Source organism: Tympanuchus pallidicinctus, unplaced genomic scaffold, assembly GCF_026119805.1.
Source record: "Tympanuchus pallidicinctus isolate F22 unplaced genomic scaffold, pur_lepc_1.0 scaffold3, whole genome shotgun sequence".
Taxonomy (NCBI): Eukaryota; Metazoa; Chordata; class Aves; order Galliformes; family Phasianidae; genus Tympanuchus; species Tympanuchus pallidicinctus.
Genome location: NW_026294747.1, coordinates 92,513,521 through 92,528,664, shown reverse-complemented (window position 1 = coordinate 92,528,664; position 15,144 = coordinate 92,513,521). Strand labels below are relative to the sequence as shown.

At 42.9% G+C, this 15,144-nt stretch overlaps 1 protein-coding gene across 1 annotated transcript; it reads left to right on the top strand.

The window, feature by feature from the left end:
- The first annotated feature begins 24 nt into the window (after positions 1 to 24).
- On the top strand, positions 25 to 2,813 carry DPH3 (diphthamide biosynthesis 3). The gene is made up of 3 exons (XM_052695627.1): positions 25 to 179; positions 267 to 341; positions 1,277 to 2,813. The coding sequence occupies exons 1-3, from the start codon at positions 72 to 74 to the stop codon at positions 1,340 to 1,342; spliced, it is 249 nt and encodes an 82-aa protein (XP_052551587.1). The 5' UTR covers positions 25 to 71; the 3' UTR covers positions 1,343 to 2,813.
- Positions 2,814 to 15,144: the final 12,331 nt, after the last annotated feature.

Here is a 15,144-nt window from a genome sequence, read left to right as displayed (position 1 = left end):
GGGGCGCGCGAAGCCGTCGCGCGTGCGCCTCCCCGCCTCTTCCGGCGCGTTCCCCGCTGTGCGACGGCGCCATGGCGGTGTTCCACGATGAGGTGGAGATCGAAGACTTCGAGTACGATGAGGAGACGGAGACGTACAGCTACCCGTGCCCCTGCGGGGACCGCTTCCTCATCACGCGGGTAACGGCGGGGGGCGATGAGGGGGAGGCGGCGTTACGCGTCGGGCGTGCGGGCCGGTGCGTGACCGTGTCTGGCGGGCTCTTGCAGGAGGATCTGGAGAACGGAGAGGACGTGGCCACCTGCCCCAGCTGCTCCCTCATCCTGCGCGTCATCTATGACCAGGTGGGTGCGGGCCGAGGGTGGGCTTCGCATTTCCTGAGAGAGGTGCGATGGTAGCTTCTAAAAGCCTCTCGTAAAGATGAGACGTGGCTGGTAGGCAGCCGGTGGCCTTTCCTTTCGTGGCGCCGTCTCCCGTCCCAATTGTTTTTCTGGTCCCCCGCATCTCCTGTTGTTCCTGAGCTTTAGAACGTGCTGGCTTTGAGTCACTGTGGGATGAAATGCAGGCAAAACAGCCTCCGTGACTCCAGCAGCGGTCACCTGGCCAAACAGCTTTTGTTAGTTATGAGGCATGCTGCAGCTTCCATCTGCAGAGCTCCATCCAGGCCTGGGGGTCCCAGCATGCAAAGGGCGCGGAGCTGTTGGAGTGAGTCTGAAAGAGGGTCTTGAGGATGGTCAGAAGGCTGGAGCGCCTCACTGTGATGACGGGCTGAGGGAGCTGGGCCTGCTCAGCCTGGAGAAGAGAGAGCTGTGGGGAGGCCTTATTGTGGTCATCAAGTACCTAAAGGAACTTTATTTAAAAAAAAATAATTCCTGTTTACAGTCTGATAGCGATAGGATGAGGGGGAATGGCATTAAAATAAAAGTGGGATAGATGTCAAGGAGAAATTTGTTATTCATGGGATGGTGAGGCAGTGGCGCAAAGTGCCCAGAGAAGCTGTGGATGCCCCATCTGTCAAGGTGGTATGGCCAGGTTGGGTGGGGCCCTGGGAGGCCTGATCTGGTGGTTGGCAACCCTGCCCAAGGCAAAGGGTTGGAACTAGGAGGGCTTTTAGGGTCCTTTCCAACTGAAGCCATTCTTTGATCTTTGGGGAGAGAATTTTGTGCCAGTTATACCCAGGCTAGAAAACAAAATGGTTATTTGATGCTTTTCTGAGGAAGAGGAGATCCAAGAGAAAAACAAAACCCAAACAAACTAAAACTTTACTTGCTGTCTCTAGGAACAGTTCATGCGTGATGAAGTCATTGCAGAACCTTTGACAAACAAGGAACTGGTAAAGTGCTGATGAATCCATCATGAACTGTTGCTGCTTTAACATAAGGAAATTATGGGAATGACAATTTTGGGAAGAGACATTTTGCTCCGCCTGGAAGTTCTTGCTGCTGTGGGAAACACGTGCAATAATTGTCTGTCTTAATAACTTGTAAAAGAATTTTTTGGGACATCAACATAAGTTTTGTTTTGTTTTTTTTTCAATAGGGTTAAGCGTTTTATTAGTATTATTTGGGATACATACTGCACTATGATCGTAATTGACTTCAAATCAATATGCAGAGGATGTGTACAGAGTTTTTTTACACTGAAATTAGAACAGTTATCTAGCAGTGATTTCTTAGACACTATGCAGAGAAGTTCAGTATGTTTAGTGTGCGTATACCAGCATGAAATGGCAGAGAGCTGAAATGTTGAGAGATGAATTTAGAAATCAGTAGGACTCCATGGTTCTGTATGGCGCTGTACAGAATTGAAGTTTTGATGGAACTTGTTATCTATCTCCTTGGTTTTGTGCCCTCATATTCCCAGCATATACTGAGTATGGGGAAAACAATGAGGTCCAGAACCAGTGCTGCTGGTAAATTGTTTTTACTCCTGAGAGTGTAAGGAGAGAGCCGTTGTATTCATAACTTGTGGGTGCAGCATGCGAGCAGACAGCTTTGGTAGGTGTATCAAATGGGTATCTGACATAATGATTTACATTTGTGTGCATTGTGTGAAATTGAACAGAAGAAAACAACATATTTTTTTTTTTTTACCCCTGTACAGTTAGTAATGTGTGAATGAACTTGAATTCAAAGTGGATTTTTATTTACCTGTATGTTCTCTCTCACACTGTGGTTTGATTCTTGCAGCAAACATAAAATAGGCTGTGGTTGTCTGTTCTGTTTGTAATACCACAATTTCTGAATATTAAGTCTTGTTTTGTTGGGTTCTGTCATTTCCTAGATAAGAGATGCACACAGTTCACTTTATTGAAAAATAAAATGTTTTTAGGACAGAAGAAAGTTGCAAGAATATGCTCCAAAGTACCGTGGTTCCAAGACTACTTCTTGATTTACAGGCCACTGCACTGAAGAATTTATTTAAAATGGTGATAATTTGTATGTTTTAGTAGGCTGTGACATCTGTGAAGCTTTGGGAGAAGTATTTGAGCAGCATTTGTATCATGATTTCACTCCAGGCACAAGAGATAAGCAAGTCTCACTGATGTCTCAGTTTTAAGTATTTTTGTACTCACAACATTCTGTGAATGTTGGAAATGAACCTTCTAATTACTTTTTAACACAAAAGGCAGAAGCTGACACCCGTCAGCCAGAAGTTTTGAAGGCAATATGCACAACCCGAATTGTTTTTGTGCTTAACCACCAGGTGGCACTCGTGCCACTTCAATGTCCGTGCTTCAGAGAATGCTGTGGGAATTTGGCTAGCTGAAAATATTTATTTTGACTTATGCTTAAATAAAGATGTTTAAAACTGCACCAGTGTTTATAATGGGCCGTTGCTTATTCTGCTTGTGCACCAGTCACGATGGTGACTTCTGAAGGTGTTGAGTAGCTGCTGTGGTTGTAATACTGAAGTTTCTCCAAGCTGAAAATAAGTGGTTTGTAGTCTGTCAATAAATGCAGGAACTCCAGTTAAGCTCCCAATCAAACTACAGCTGTATAAATACCAGGGTTTGTTTTCCAAAAGTCTTCCAGATAAAACTGTTTAGAGTTAAGTTTAAAAAGGAACACTGGGGATTCTGTGCTCAGAAGTATCAGCTGTATTTTATTTGGCGAGTGCTAATACAAATTCTGAAATGATTTTCTGTAGTGTTCACCACTGTTCTTAAATGCAGATAAGAGCTTTTTGAACAGTAATTATAGGAAAATTATTACATCAGTTCAGGACTGTCAGTGCTTAAGGTTTTGTGATGAGTATATTATGCACAAGTTGTATGATGCCGTGTCTGTATGCATTACTGTTATTTTACATAGTATCCATGCTTTATTGAGGTTTTCATTTTATTTCCTTCTTCAGAGCTTTTTAGTAGCACAACAAAATAGTAAAATGTGGCTGACTTTGTTAGGAAAGGATGCATCCACATTTGCCCACAGAAATTGCACTCAGCTTGGTGCTACTGCACTGCGTTACAGTTTGTGGGGGAATAATCACTGTCCCTGCATAATAAAAAGGAGAGACAAAGGGAAAGAAAAAACACGACGCAAAACCAAGGATGGATGATGTGTGTCTCTTTAGTGGCCTGAGATAGATGTTTAAAAAGTGTTGAGCTGTTGTTTGCTTTTCCATCTTCTGTTACACAGAGAGGGATGGAGTTCTACAGCAAAGGAGTTCATCCTTCTGAAAGCTTAGTGATGCTAAAGGGCCGCCCATTTTTGTTCTTTCTGAGCTGGTGGGTAGCTTTGGACTCCAGTGATGGCACACAGCTTTTTAAAATTCTTCCGTGCTGCATAATTCCAAAACACGAGGCAGGGCAGTGTGAGTAACCCATCAGAAATGTTCCTTTCTAGGAATTCAGTCACAGGGTTTCTTCGTACCACCACAGGCACTTGCACACTGTGTAGGCCCTTGTTTGTACTCATGTAATTACATATTCTCGGAACCAATGGTTCACTTGTCTTCCAAGAAGACGGTTATATAGGACACAAAGAAGTCTTTTGCTCGTATCTGACAAGCAGATGGATTGATTAGCTAAAAGGTCGTGTAATTCTGAATCATTGTGCCTGTTTATCAGGCATACATGATTTGTTTTGAATAGGTGCTTTGGAAGTCTGTGACAGAGACCCTGGACCTCCAAGAGTTGAGGTCTGTAGGTCACCAACTTCAGCTCTTGCACTTGCTCCATTTGCCTGTATGTTAGGGAAGTTGTAATGACCTAAAGGTCAGTGTACAAATGCCTTGTCGCTTCTTCCTTCCATCATAAATTTTTAATTTGGATTCTCAGCACCATTCAAAAACTGACCTCATTTGCAGAACATCGTGTTAATGACAGTGAGTGTGCAGACTGTCTGCTCTGCCTACCAAGAAGCAGACGCTGGTCCGTTTTAGGTGAAAACATACAACATACAAATTGAAGAATGTAAAGTGACAACTCTGTATCGTCACTGAGAAAAATAGCTTACATGAACCCCATTTCCATCTTTCCTTAGTTTTAGTTTAAAGTTCACACCAACCTTGACTGCAGGGTTGAGTATTTGCTACCCTGAAAGCTTAATGAAATGTTACTGCAAATCAGATTTATGACGATAGTTACAGTACAGTAAAACAAATGTATGCCATTATTTCCTCTGCACGCAGTTCCTTGTGGGTTGCTCTCCTTATGCTTAGTTAGACTAGTAGCTTTGATTCTACTTTGTGGTAACTTAAAATGCTGCTTTCTTCATGTCTCTCTGTAGTAGCTATGGCTTAGAGGAGCCATGGAGGGCAGGGAGGATCCAAAGGGTCCTGTGTAACCCTGAGGATGCTGACTTGTCAGCCCTGGAACTGCTCAAACCTTTTGAATGACAAAGGCAACAACTGAGAGAAGCTGTGACCAGCTGGACAGCTGCTTTCACAGTGTCATCTGCTGTCATGCAGGAAGTGGGTCAAAAGGGATTCACCAGGAGGGTAAAAACTGAAGTGACCTGTCATCGCCTCTTCCTACCCCTCGTCATCCCTGTTTCCACCTGTTTGCCTATCAGGTCACCTCTTCAAAATTCTTGGCAGCTCCCCAGCCCAGTGTGAGCTTCCTCCTGTGTCATGGAAAATCACTGCCATGCCATTAATGCTGCCACTGGGCAGTCAGCTGAGGGGATTGCCCTGAAGGTGCTGGACACTGTGAAGGTCAGCTGCCCATCCACCACTGCCATTATGCAGCCTGGCAGGAGTGACTGTAACCACTGTTAAGAATCGTCTCTCTTTAAAATCCTGCTAGCACATGGTGATCCAAGGGAATAATTCTAAATAGATGGCAGTCTTGGTGTTGGCAGCTGTGTAACTGAAGTAAAATTTTGGGACTCTCCAAGTCTGATAAAGGTCACTTGTGTGAAATGTTTCTGTAAAACAGCTGGGCTGGCTAAAATGATCATGTGTCCTCTTTCTTCCTTCCCTAGTAGTTTAATTTGGATTCCCAGAGCACTAATTCATTCGTGTTTACACTACATATATATAGTTAACTCAGCATCTTTCTTCTGTATTTTCAGTTGTGGTGTCATTAATACAGTGTAACTTTCAGTCTTCTCTGACTCAATTCCATAACAGATTTTCAGTCAGGTCATGGATGCTGCTGAAACCAAGCTTTCAAAATTGATGAGCAAGGTCCCTGGTGATCTTAAGTTAGACTTAGAATTGTAAAAAATGTTTTTAAGCTCCTTCTCTGATATTGAAGCTTTTAGGGATCGTATTTTCATTTTGCTACCAAGATTTCTCTTTTTATTGTGTGGTGATGATTTTTCAATTTTAAATCAAAGTTAAGATTCTTACCAGGTTGTTTGAATGCTGAAACTGCTGCTTTAGGGAAAGATCCAGCCATCACAAGGCTTGGGGTAAAAGCAGCAGGAGCTGGCAGGATGCTGATCCACACGTCACTCCTGGGGTGCCCTTTTCAGGCTCTTTCTGTTCCACTGGCAAATGTTTTTACTTTGGCCTCTGTTGTAGTCCTGGAAAATAAGAAAACAAGTTGACACGTTCCTTATTTCAAGTCAAAGTGACTCCAGCCGGCTAGATGTCTAAATAGCTGCAGCATTTTCGAGCATTATCTTTTGTGTGTATCTTTTTTGTCCTGTGGTGTTTACACAGAGTGCAGGTTTTCTGGTGTAATCTGAGGAATAATAACTATTTCACATTCCCTAGGAAAAAAACCACCACATTTTTCAAGGCAGGATTTAAAAACAAAAACCAAACCAGCACGTTGGAATAGTTACCGCTTAACAGGTCTCAATTTTGCAGATCTCTGACCATAAGCCTGGGGAAATTCTATAACTGTGCAAAGCTGTTTCAAACATCTTCTGGTATTAATTGAATCCTTTAGATAGTATTGAGCTATGAACCTTTTCCTCTTTTATCATAGTGGTAACATACAGTTGAGTTTGCTTTTGAATCATAGAGAGGCTTCTGTAAACTCAGAGCCTTGCTCTGGTGTCATCACAATGATGGATGCTGGTTCGCATCCCTTAGCCTGGAAAAGAGAATCTGACTCTTCATTTAGAATTTAGAAAATGTCTGGAGACAGAGGCACAGAGAAATCACCCATTGGTTTGCTGTATCTGAGGCAATAAAGAATGTTTGTCCTGAGGGCTGAAATGAATGGTGACATCAGCAGGAGAACTTGCTGTCCCAAGTCAGAGGAAGGATCTGCTTAGCCCAGTATGCCATCCCCAGCACTGCTATCCTCCCTTTGATGGCGTCTTCCAGAATACCCTACCATGCTTGTTTTAAGTTGTGGACTTCTTGAGATCAATACACTAATAGATAATAGCATAAATAAATATATATTTCCGTAAGTTATCTTCATCACTTCTTGAATCTGTGTCACAATTATCCACTGCATCTAATGAAAAGGAATTACACAGTTTAGGGACACTTTGTGAGGAGGACCATTTCTTTTCATTTCTTTCTAACTCATTGCTCACTGGTTAATACGAAGACATTTATTTCCCCATAATCATTTCTGCATTGAGCCTGTAAGGTCTTTGTCTACTCAGCCACTTTCCACACAGGAGCTAGTCTGTGCTCTCTTGCCCTTCTCAGAACATTGCCCACCTCTGCCACGTTGTTTTTGAGAGGAAGGGAGGTCAGTGAATCGTGTGTACATTGGCGTGGTGCTGTTTGTTCTCTGCTGTGTTCTCCACTTTCCAAAAATACTTAATGTTAGAATTGCTTTTTGGATGCTTCCTGAGCACTAGACTGGTGTCTTAAAATTAACGTTTAACTAAAGCAAAAGCCTTTTAGAATCTAAGCTCAGAGAAACCATGATTTTCTCCTGTGCACTCTTGTTGATGGCCCACGCTTGTTTCAGAAGAAGGCAGGGTGCCCTGCCTTCAAGTGTCAGCAGCTCAGACCTGAGGAGTCTTTCTGCGGCAGTTTCCTGGTAGTGGCTGAAGAAGGTGTGCAAACTCCATGAGTTTTGGTAGGGCTGTTTCAGGCTGGTTAATGCTGTTCTCCTCCAAACATTGAAATAGTCGCATTGCATTTTGTATGTGGTTTCTCCTCTTTCTTCAAAGCTCTGTCCGTGTACCTTTTAGATTTCCCTGTTTTTCCTGCAATGACTCTGCTGATGAGTATCTGAATTTTCCGCACAGTAAAGCTTTTGAATGGAGTTGATGGTGGGTTTTGATGTGACTTTACTTTTAATCTCACACTTTTATAAAAGGAATGTGGGTACTGCCCAAGATGCACATATAAAACCATTGTTTTTGAAAGGATGAAGATTTTTTTTTTCCATTTGAAGGCACTATTACCTTGTAACTTTATATTTTAATACCGTTCTGGAAAGGAATTATCTTATTCATGAATGAGTAACGAATGGTGAATGTCAAGGAGTGGATAATTCTTGCTCTTTCTTTTGAAGAAGGGATTAATTGCAACTCACAGTCTCTCTCGGCTGGCAGAACTACTCAAGATAAAACTATTTCTTGGAAGAATGCCCTTAGGAAGTTAGTGACCTAGAATGAGCTTGGCATAGAATTGCCTTTTAGCCTTAAAAGTGGTATTCGCTATTGCAGTCTCTATACACAGATCGTTTTTGACAGGCTTTGCAAGCAGCCAGGAGTCAGAGTCTGCAGGCTTTCCTTGGGCAAGTAAAAGCTGCAGTCAGGAACTCAATCCATTGCTGGTGAGACAAACAGCAAAATTCCCAAAGCTGGGATGGTGCTCAGCGGGATGTGTGCAAGCAAATGCAAGCCTTCATTGTAGGATGGTGGAAAGCATGTGGGAAGGAGGAGAGCATGCTCCCTGCCAGAGGGGGTTCATGAAGTTCAAGCCCTGCTGTTAACTGGAAACAAAACTGTGTTTTTAATGCCCCTTGACATAAGGCACAAGGGAAAGCAGATGACGGCACACAGAACTGGCATCTTGCCTTGGGCAGCAGAGTATGTTTCTGTGGCTTTGCTTCTGCACCTGCACTGCAGGCTGCCTTGCCATCCGAACGGGTTTTGTTGTGGAAGAAAGGGTGAGTGTGGGAGTGTGCTGGTATGTAACTCATTGCTGTGCACACACTGGGCACATGGCAGTCTGGAGGGATATGCTGATACAGGGCCCATCCCTTCTTACACCAGAAGGGTTTTTCTCCCCACTCCAGCTGTTTGTACTAGGCACCAGTCTCTGAACTTGTTCCTTGCCCAGTAAACCAACCAGTAACCTCATGGTTTGAGCTGTGGTTATCCCTGCTGCGTTGAGCAAATGGAGGGCAATGTATTATGCCCTAATGGAATAATTTAATCTGGCCCTTTCAAAACTCTCTGATCCTTGCAAATCCTTTTTTTCTTTCTTTTTTTTTTTTTTTTTTTCTTTCCTCCTTGATAGATATTTCAAGTCTGGGATTTTCGTCTGAAGGAGAATTCAAATAAATCAGCAACTGGAGAAAACATTAAACAACCACAGTCAAACTTACACAGTGTTTTAGACTAATGGACCCCTTCTCAAGATATTATACATAACAGGATTTGATTGTGCTTTCTCAGCCAGAGAATTTCTGTCAGTACCTCTGCCAAATGAAAGATCTTAGGAAGGGAGGATTTGATAGCATTCCAGGTTAAGCCAGCCTCTTCATTCAAAGACAATGACTGCCAGTCCCACACAGATTGCAGCAAGGCCACCCAAATGGAGAGTTTCCACTTAGGAAGGCCAAGTTCCCCATACTCCTTTTATTTTTGCAACCATAACAGGGCCAGGCCATGTCCTTGGTTTCTTTCCACGTCGAATAAAGCGTCTGCACATTTTGTCTAGTTCATTTTTGTACAGTAAAGGCATTTATACTAAAAACACTTGCAAAAATAAAGTTCTGAAGATAGAGATCCATTTCTGACACGTTAATTAACTTGGCAGATGAGAAATTATTGTAGTAGATCTGTAACCATAATGTGGATTGCCTTACAAGAGCAGCTTTTGAGGATCAGAGTGGCTGGGAGGATCAGAATGGTATTGGGAGCTGCAGGCACACGGAGCCCTGAGAAATGCAGCTCATGTAAAATGCCTTCTGAAGAACACTCCAGGGCAGATCCTGCACAGCAGTGTAAGTGTGGAGTAACTCGGTCTGCTTTGGTGGCGTTGACTTCAGTGAATGAAAGGGCAGGATTTAGATGAATTACACAATGAACAGGGAATAAAGGCCATGTACAGTAAATAGTTTTCTGGGTTTTCTGCCCTTCCCAGCTATATCGTTAATATTTCAGCCTGCATCAGATTGCTGCTTTACTCGGTCAGCCGAAAGCTGAGGCTGGGCGAGTGCATTGCAGCCTCATTCACGTGTGGGCTCAGGGTGGGCAAAAGCACAGACAGAGCTCTGATCTGTGAGTGCTGCTGGCCTGAGCGGTGCCCTGTTGGAAGTACTGCTCGTAATGAGATGCATCCATTTCATTTATTGTTTGTGTCTTGCTGAACTGAAAAATAGCGAGGAGAGAAGGGAAGGAACATTGAATTCATGAAACTCATTTTGGTGCAGAAGTGTCAGCTGAGCCACTTCAGTGTAAAGTGAATAATTTCATTCTCAAGATATCAGGATAAAATATTTCTCATTCTGTGTCATCCTTCAGTGCAGGCTGGCACTTGATATCAATCTGCATAGTTCCAGTTCCTCCAAAACCTAATTTTTTAGTAGGCTTTATTCAGTAAGTACTGAGTCACTATTACAGTGAATGCAAGACATAGGATATTTGTCTGGAGTCAGCCTTCACTAGGTCAGGATTTTGGCCCTGCCGTTCTGTGCCCCCAGCACACCACTGCTGTGTTAAGCATGCCTGGAGCTTCCGACCAGCTGCACACCACCAACTGGAGGCAGGATGCCTTCCTAAGATGTGCTGGAGCTGCAGCCATGCCCAGAGGCACAGCGGCTGCTAAGAGACGTCCTGCTCAGAACGTCTGAAACCACTCCGTTTTAATATTCTCTTTTCTTACTGAGCTGACTACCGTACTTTAAACCTGTCAAGTGTGTTTTATCTCTGTGAAATTCTGTTTACTTTTGCACATTCTTGCACTATCCAGATCTTTACGGCGCAGACTCTTTCTGTCATTTCCCCCAGATGTAGTGTATTGCACTCCGTTGCTTGTGACTGCCAGAAAATGACAATTCCAAGAGCGTCCGCAGTTCACGGAATAGATATTTTGCTGGTGGAAATTCTGTTGTTTTTTCATTATAGTGAGTTCAGTGGAAAGCAACCAGAGAGCTGTGAGAGACGAGCTTCTCAAATAGGGTAGGGAGGGAACCTTGATGAGGGATGGAAACCTTGAAGAGGGATTTTTGCATATTTATGAAACGTCCAGTCATTTCCTGGAGTACAGAAAAAGAGAGTTCTTGTCTCAGAACAAATGGCCACCTGCACACTCTCATCCTGAGAAATAGCCCCCTCCATCTCGCCCCTTCTGCTTCTCCTCCCACTCCTGTGTTCTCCATTAGGTTCATCTCTCTACTGCCAAAAATAAATTAGTAAAAAGGGATATGGCTCTCCTGTGTTCTTGCTGGATGTAGTCTTTGCATCTTTTCTTTCATTCCTTTTACCATTTATTTTGCAGGTGTGTTTTAAACATCTTTAATAACATAATTGCACTGATGAGACCTAATATAGGTGCAGGCCTGGCAGAATGGGCTCCATGCAGGGGGCTTTTTTGGCACTGGCCCAGTTGGAGTGATCTGGCCGAGGGCTGCAGGCAGGGGAGCACAGGCTGTGGTGTCAGGGGCTGCCTGGAGGGGAAAGGTTTTGTGATCTGCACTGCACTTCCAGCATAATCATGCCAAGAGTATTCCTGTTGGAAAACAGAAAATTCAAAGCTGTCATCTACAACTCACCTTCAAAGCCCATATTGAAAGATCAATAATTGAGGATAGCTGTTTGCTAAAGGGATTACTGTCAGGTATGAAATAATGATTGCTGATAGCTATAAATGTGTTTTATTTCTTGGACGTTTTCCTGGCAGACTTTAGTCTTTCTTTGAATTATGCAGTAGCAGCCCTGAATTCGGAGGACTTGTGCCCAGAAGAACAGTAGGATGTTTTTGGGGTGGCACAGGGGAGGAAGGAAGCCTTTTCTAAATCAGTGACAGTAGTTTTCCTTGGCTAACCAAAAAGCATCCTTCCATAAATGGATTTGTTATTTTGCAGTACTCTGCATAAGAAAGGGGAAGATGAGATAATTTCCTGGAGAAAACCCAGAATGTTAATTAAAGAAATGGCATTTTGACATTCATTCTTGGCTGGATGGAGTTCACAGCCATCCTGATATTTCATGTCTTGTTCTCATGTAAAGAGCTTTCTAATATGATTTTTTCTACAAACAGTTATTTCTGCCACTAGAGGTCCTGAAAATAATGATGACAGGCACAACACACACGTATTTGACACTAGAGTGTTCTCACAAAGTGACCCCACGTGCCAGCTCTCCAAATCTGCAGTGAGCCATAGAGTAGCACAGGGCAGACTGGAGGAGCAGCACCCGGCCTGTGGGGTGCAGGATCATCTCAGCTTCCAGTGAGTAGTTTTCATGCCTTCCTGCCACATCCAGAGGAGGTGAGGTGGGCTCTTCTCGCATCTCAGCAGAGCACTGACAATTTGTAGTGCCGCCTGTATGCATGACATAACACTCCGTGTAGGAGCTGCAGAGGCAGGCTCTGGGGCTACCCTAGTTTTCCTGATCAGTGAAGTGATATGGAAAACAGGGATGGAGTCAGATGCCAAGCTATTGAACAGCTGGGCTGCTGCCATCAGCTGAAACAGCTTTGAGGACTTGGTTCTGGGTCCTTAATCCCCCACCTCCTTCTTTGTCCTTTCCCTTCCAGAGCCTGCTTTTGCAAACAGGGAGAATGAAAATCACTCTAGGTGCCAGGGAGAACAAAGGAGAGTACATGTGGCCTGAACACATGAAAACATAGAGAAAAGCTTTCCCTGCCAGGCGCTGCAGCAGGAGCCAGCATTTGCAACACAAACCTAGGGTTGCTCTTATAGTTGAGGCCTTGTTAGGCTCTTCTGCTGTCCTCCAGTGCTGTAAAATCAATAGATGGATGTACTTGGAAGCTGAAATTGAATTCAGCTTTTCTCATTTTCTATTTCTCTCAGTTATTTCTCCCTCTTATAAAATGAATATTGATTTTCCTCTTCCTGCTGAGCCTGCAGTCTTTGCTGGCACGCAATTGTTACTAACAATTTCAATTGAGATAGCTAAGAAAACTCAAGCAAACCAAGTTTTATCAAGATTTGCCTGCTTGTTGAAAGTAAAACATCCCAGAGGCAAATGTTCTTCACTGTGATGGGCCGAGGAGGAGACAGAGCCTGACAGCAGGCTGTAGGCAATGTGGCCACCTCTCATTGCACCTCCAATTAGAATCCCAGCTCTGCTCCTCTTTGCAAAGGAAGCTGGTTCTTGTTCCTTGTACTGAAACCAAACTGAACTCAGAGACCTTGGAAGCTCTGCAAAAGGAACTGCCATCCTCTGCCAAGCCTCAGCATTGTGTTACAGTGTCTCATGTTGGATGAAAATGTTGAAAATGTCTTTCAGAAAAGATGCTATTTTCTTGTAATTAGTAAGTTATGCCCTCGTTGTACTCATTTTGCTTATCAAGTTATTTTTCAGGTTCAAGACCTATTTTATTTCACCCTTCCTTCTCATTACCAATATGAGAGTTGTTCTTGGCACCGGGAACCTTCAGAGTACAGTTCTGGCCGCACGCACGAGGCAGTTCCAGGAGCAGGAGCTGGCGCTCAGGCACTCCATTGTTTGAGTGAAACTCAGAAGTTATTTCCATAGCATCAGCAGCCTCTGTTCTTAAGGCTGTGTGTGTGCCTATCTACACAGGCATTACTGACTGATCAAGGCTTGTTCCACTAAGAAACTGGTGCTTGCTTTGCTTCTGTGTGGAAAGGAATCAATGGAAAACTGCCTTGAAGAGGGACTTTTGCTACGGTCTGTGGGCTTGTTGAGGCAGCATGTGATGAGCGAAGCTCTGTAGGCTCCGTAAGCACAAGCACTCATTGCTCAGTCAGATAAGTGATGTTTCAGATTCTGTTGACTGATTTGTAGATTAAAGGAGCTCTCAGCTCCTCAGATGAGAAGTTTTCCAGGGGTGTGACACACATGCCAATGAGAGAAGGAGATAAAAAGCTTGTGTATGAGATAGACAACTTGGTCAATGAGGCTTTATCTGTGAGCCTTATTTTTAATCGACATGATGCATCTACCCACTTGAAATACTCTGATTATGAAACTGGCTCTCTGTGTGCTGCTTGGCTTTTGATTTCTAAACATTTCCATGCAACGTAGGCTAATAAAAAGGACAGAAAAAGAGGAAGGCATTAATGCAATATATCACGTTAAACATTTTGATTTATCTACAGCTTTTGGTTTGTTCAGTAATCCCAAATCATATGTGCAAAGAGTGATTGACAAGATAGATTGTGCTTGAAGCAGCTTCCCAGTGGTTGGTACATGGGTTTTTATATCTGATGTTCGGAATCTTTAGAACTGAACTGATGCATCAAAATACTGTTTGATTTTCTTTCATATCCATAGTGAAATTTTTCATGTCAATGTCAAATCAAAATGATGAGAAAAAGGCTCTAAAAACAGTTTAAACCTTAATAGGATAGGATATTAAGTTAAGAAGCTGAGAAATAAATGCTTTGAAAAACTCAAAACCAAAGGATAGAATCCCTTAAAACTCATTTGTGCCTATAACAACATAAAGGACATTATTAGATTAATTCTTATCAGTCTGTAAGACTGAGAAAGTCGTAAATAAATGGCAAAGAATGGAGATTATGTTAGCGATCTTCTGAAAAAGTATACAAATTAGGGTACAGTAGTTTTATATAATACACATTTTAAAAGAATGATTATTTTCATCCTCTGAATTTGTAACACAAACTTAGCTTCAGTGAAAATAAGCATCATGGTGGTATTATCAAAGTTCACAGTGCAGCTCCTTAGAAACTGAATGATGCATTCAGCTTTTAGGTTGATCTGTGCCTCATTTAGGTTCAAGTCAAAAGAGAGAACTTCACTAACAATCCTGACACCTGTGTCTGTTCTCTGTCATCAGAATTCTGCTGTGTCTTGTGCATAATAATCTACAAGCAAGCTGCTGTTTTACAAAATCCACCATTTGTAGCTAGAAATGTAGCAAAAGTACTGTGCCTCCTATCACATAAGCAGGTTGTTTCAGCAGTACTCCATTCCAAAGCACCTGGTGACAAAGCACCTGTAAGCTGTGCGGATGGTGTGCCAGAGATTGCACTTTGCAGAGGTTCTACTCCCCTGTAGTCCTATTCCAATTCTTCCCTTGCAACTGACAGAAATGAGGCAAAGGACTGTAAAATCTGCCCCCTCTAAGATGTTGGTGGGTTTCTTTTAGACCGTTAAGTGGTGCCTAACTGAAAGCATTGTCACTCGAGGCTTGTCTGCAGACCAGCCACTGTGCTGCAGAAGGAAAAAGAGGCATTCATCAATTATATCATAATGAAGAGGAATAGAAACAAAACATTTCACTGTGCACTGGTATGCTCTATTGAGGGCAGAAACAGTGTGGTATGCATAGATTAAAAGTGTAAGCTGAGAAGTTGAGAATATTTGCACATGCTCTTTTTTGACTCTCTTTTGTAAGAGTCTCTGATATCTTTATAGTCTGAAT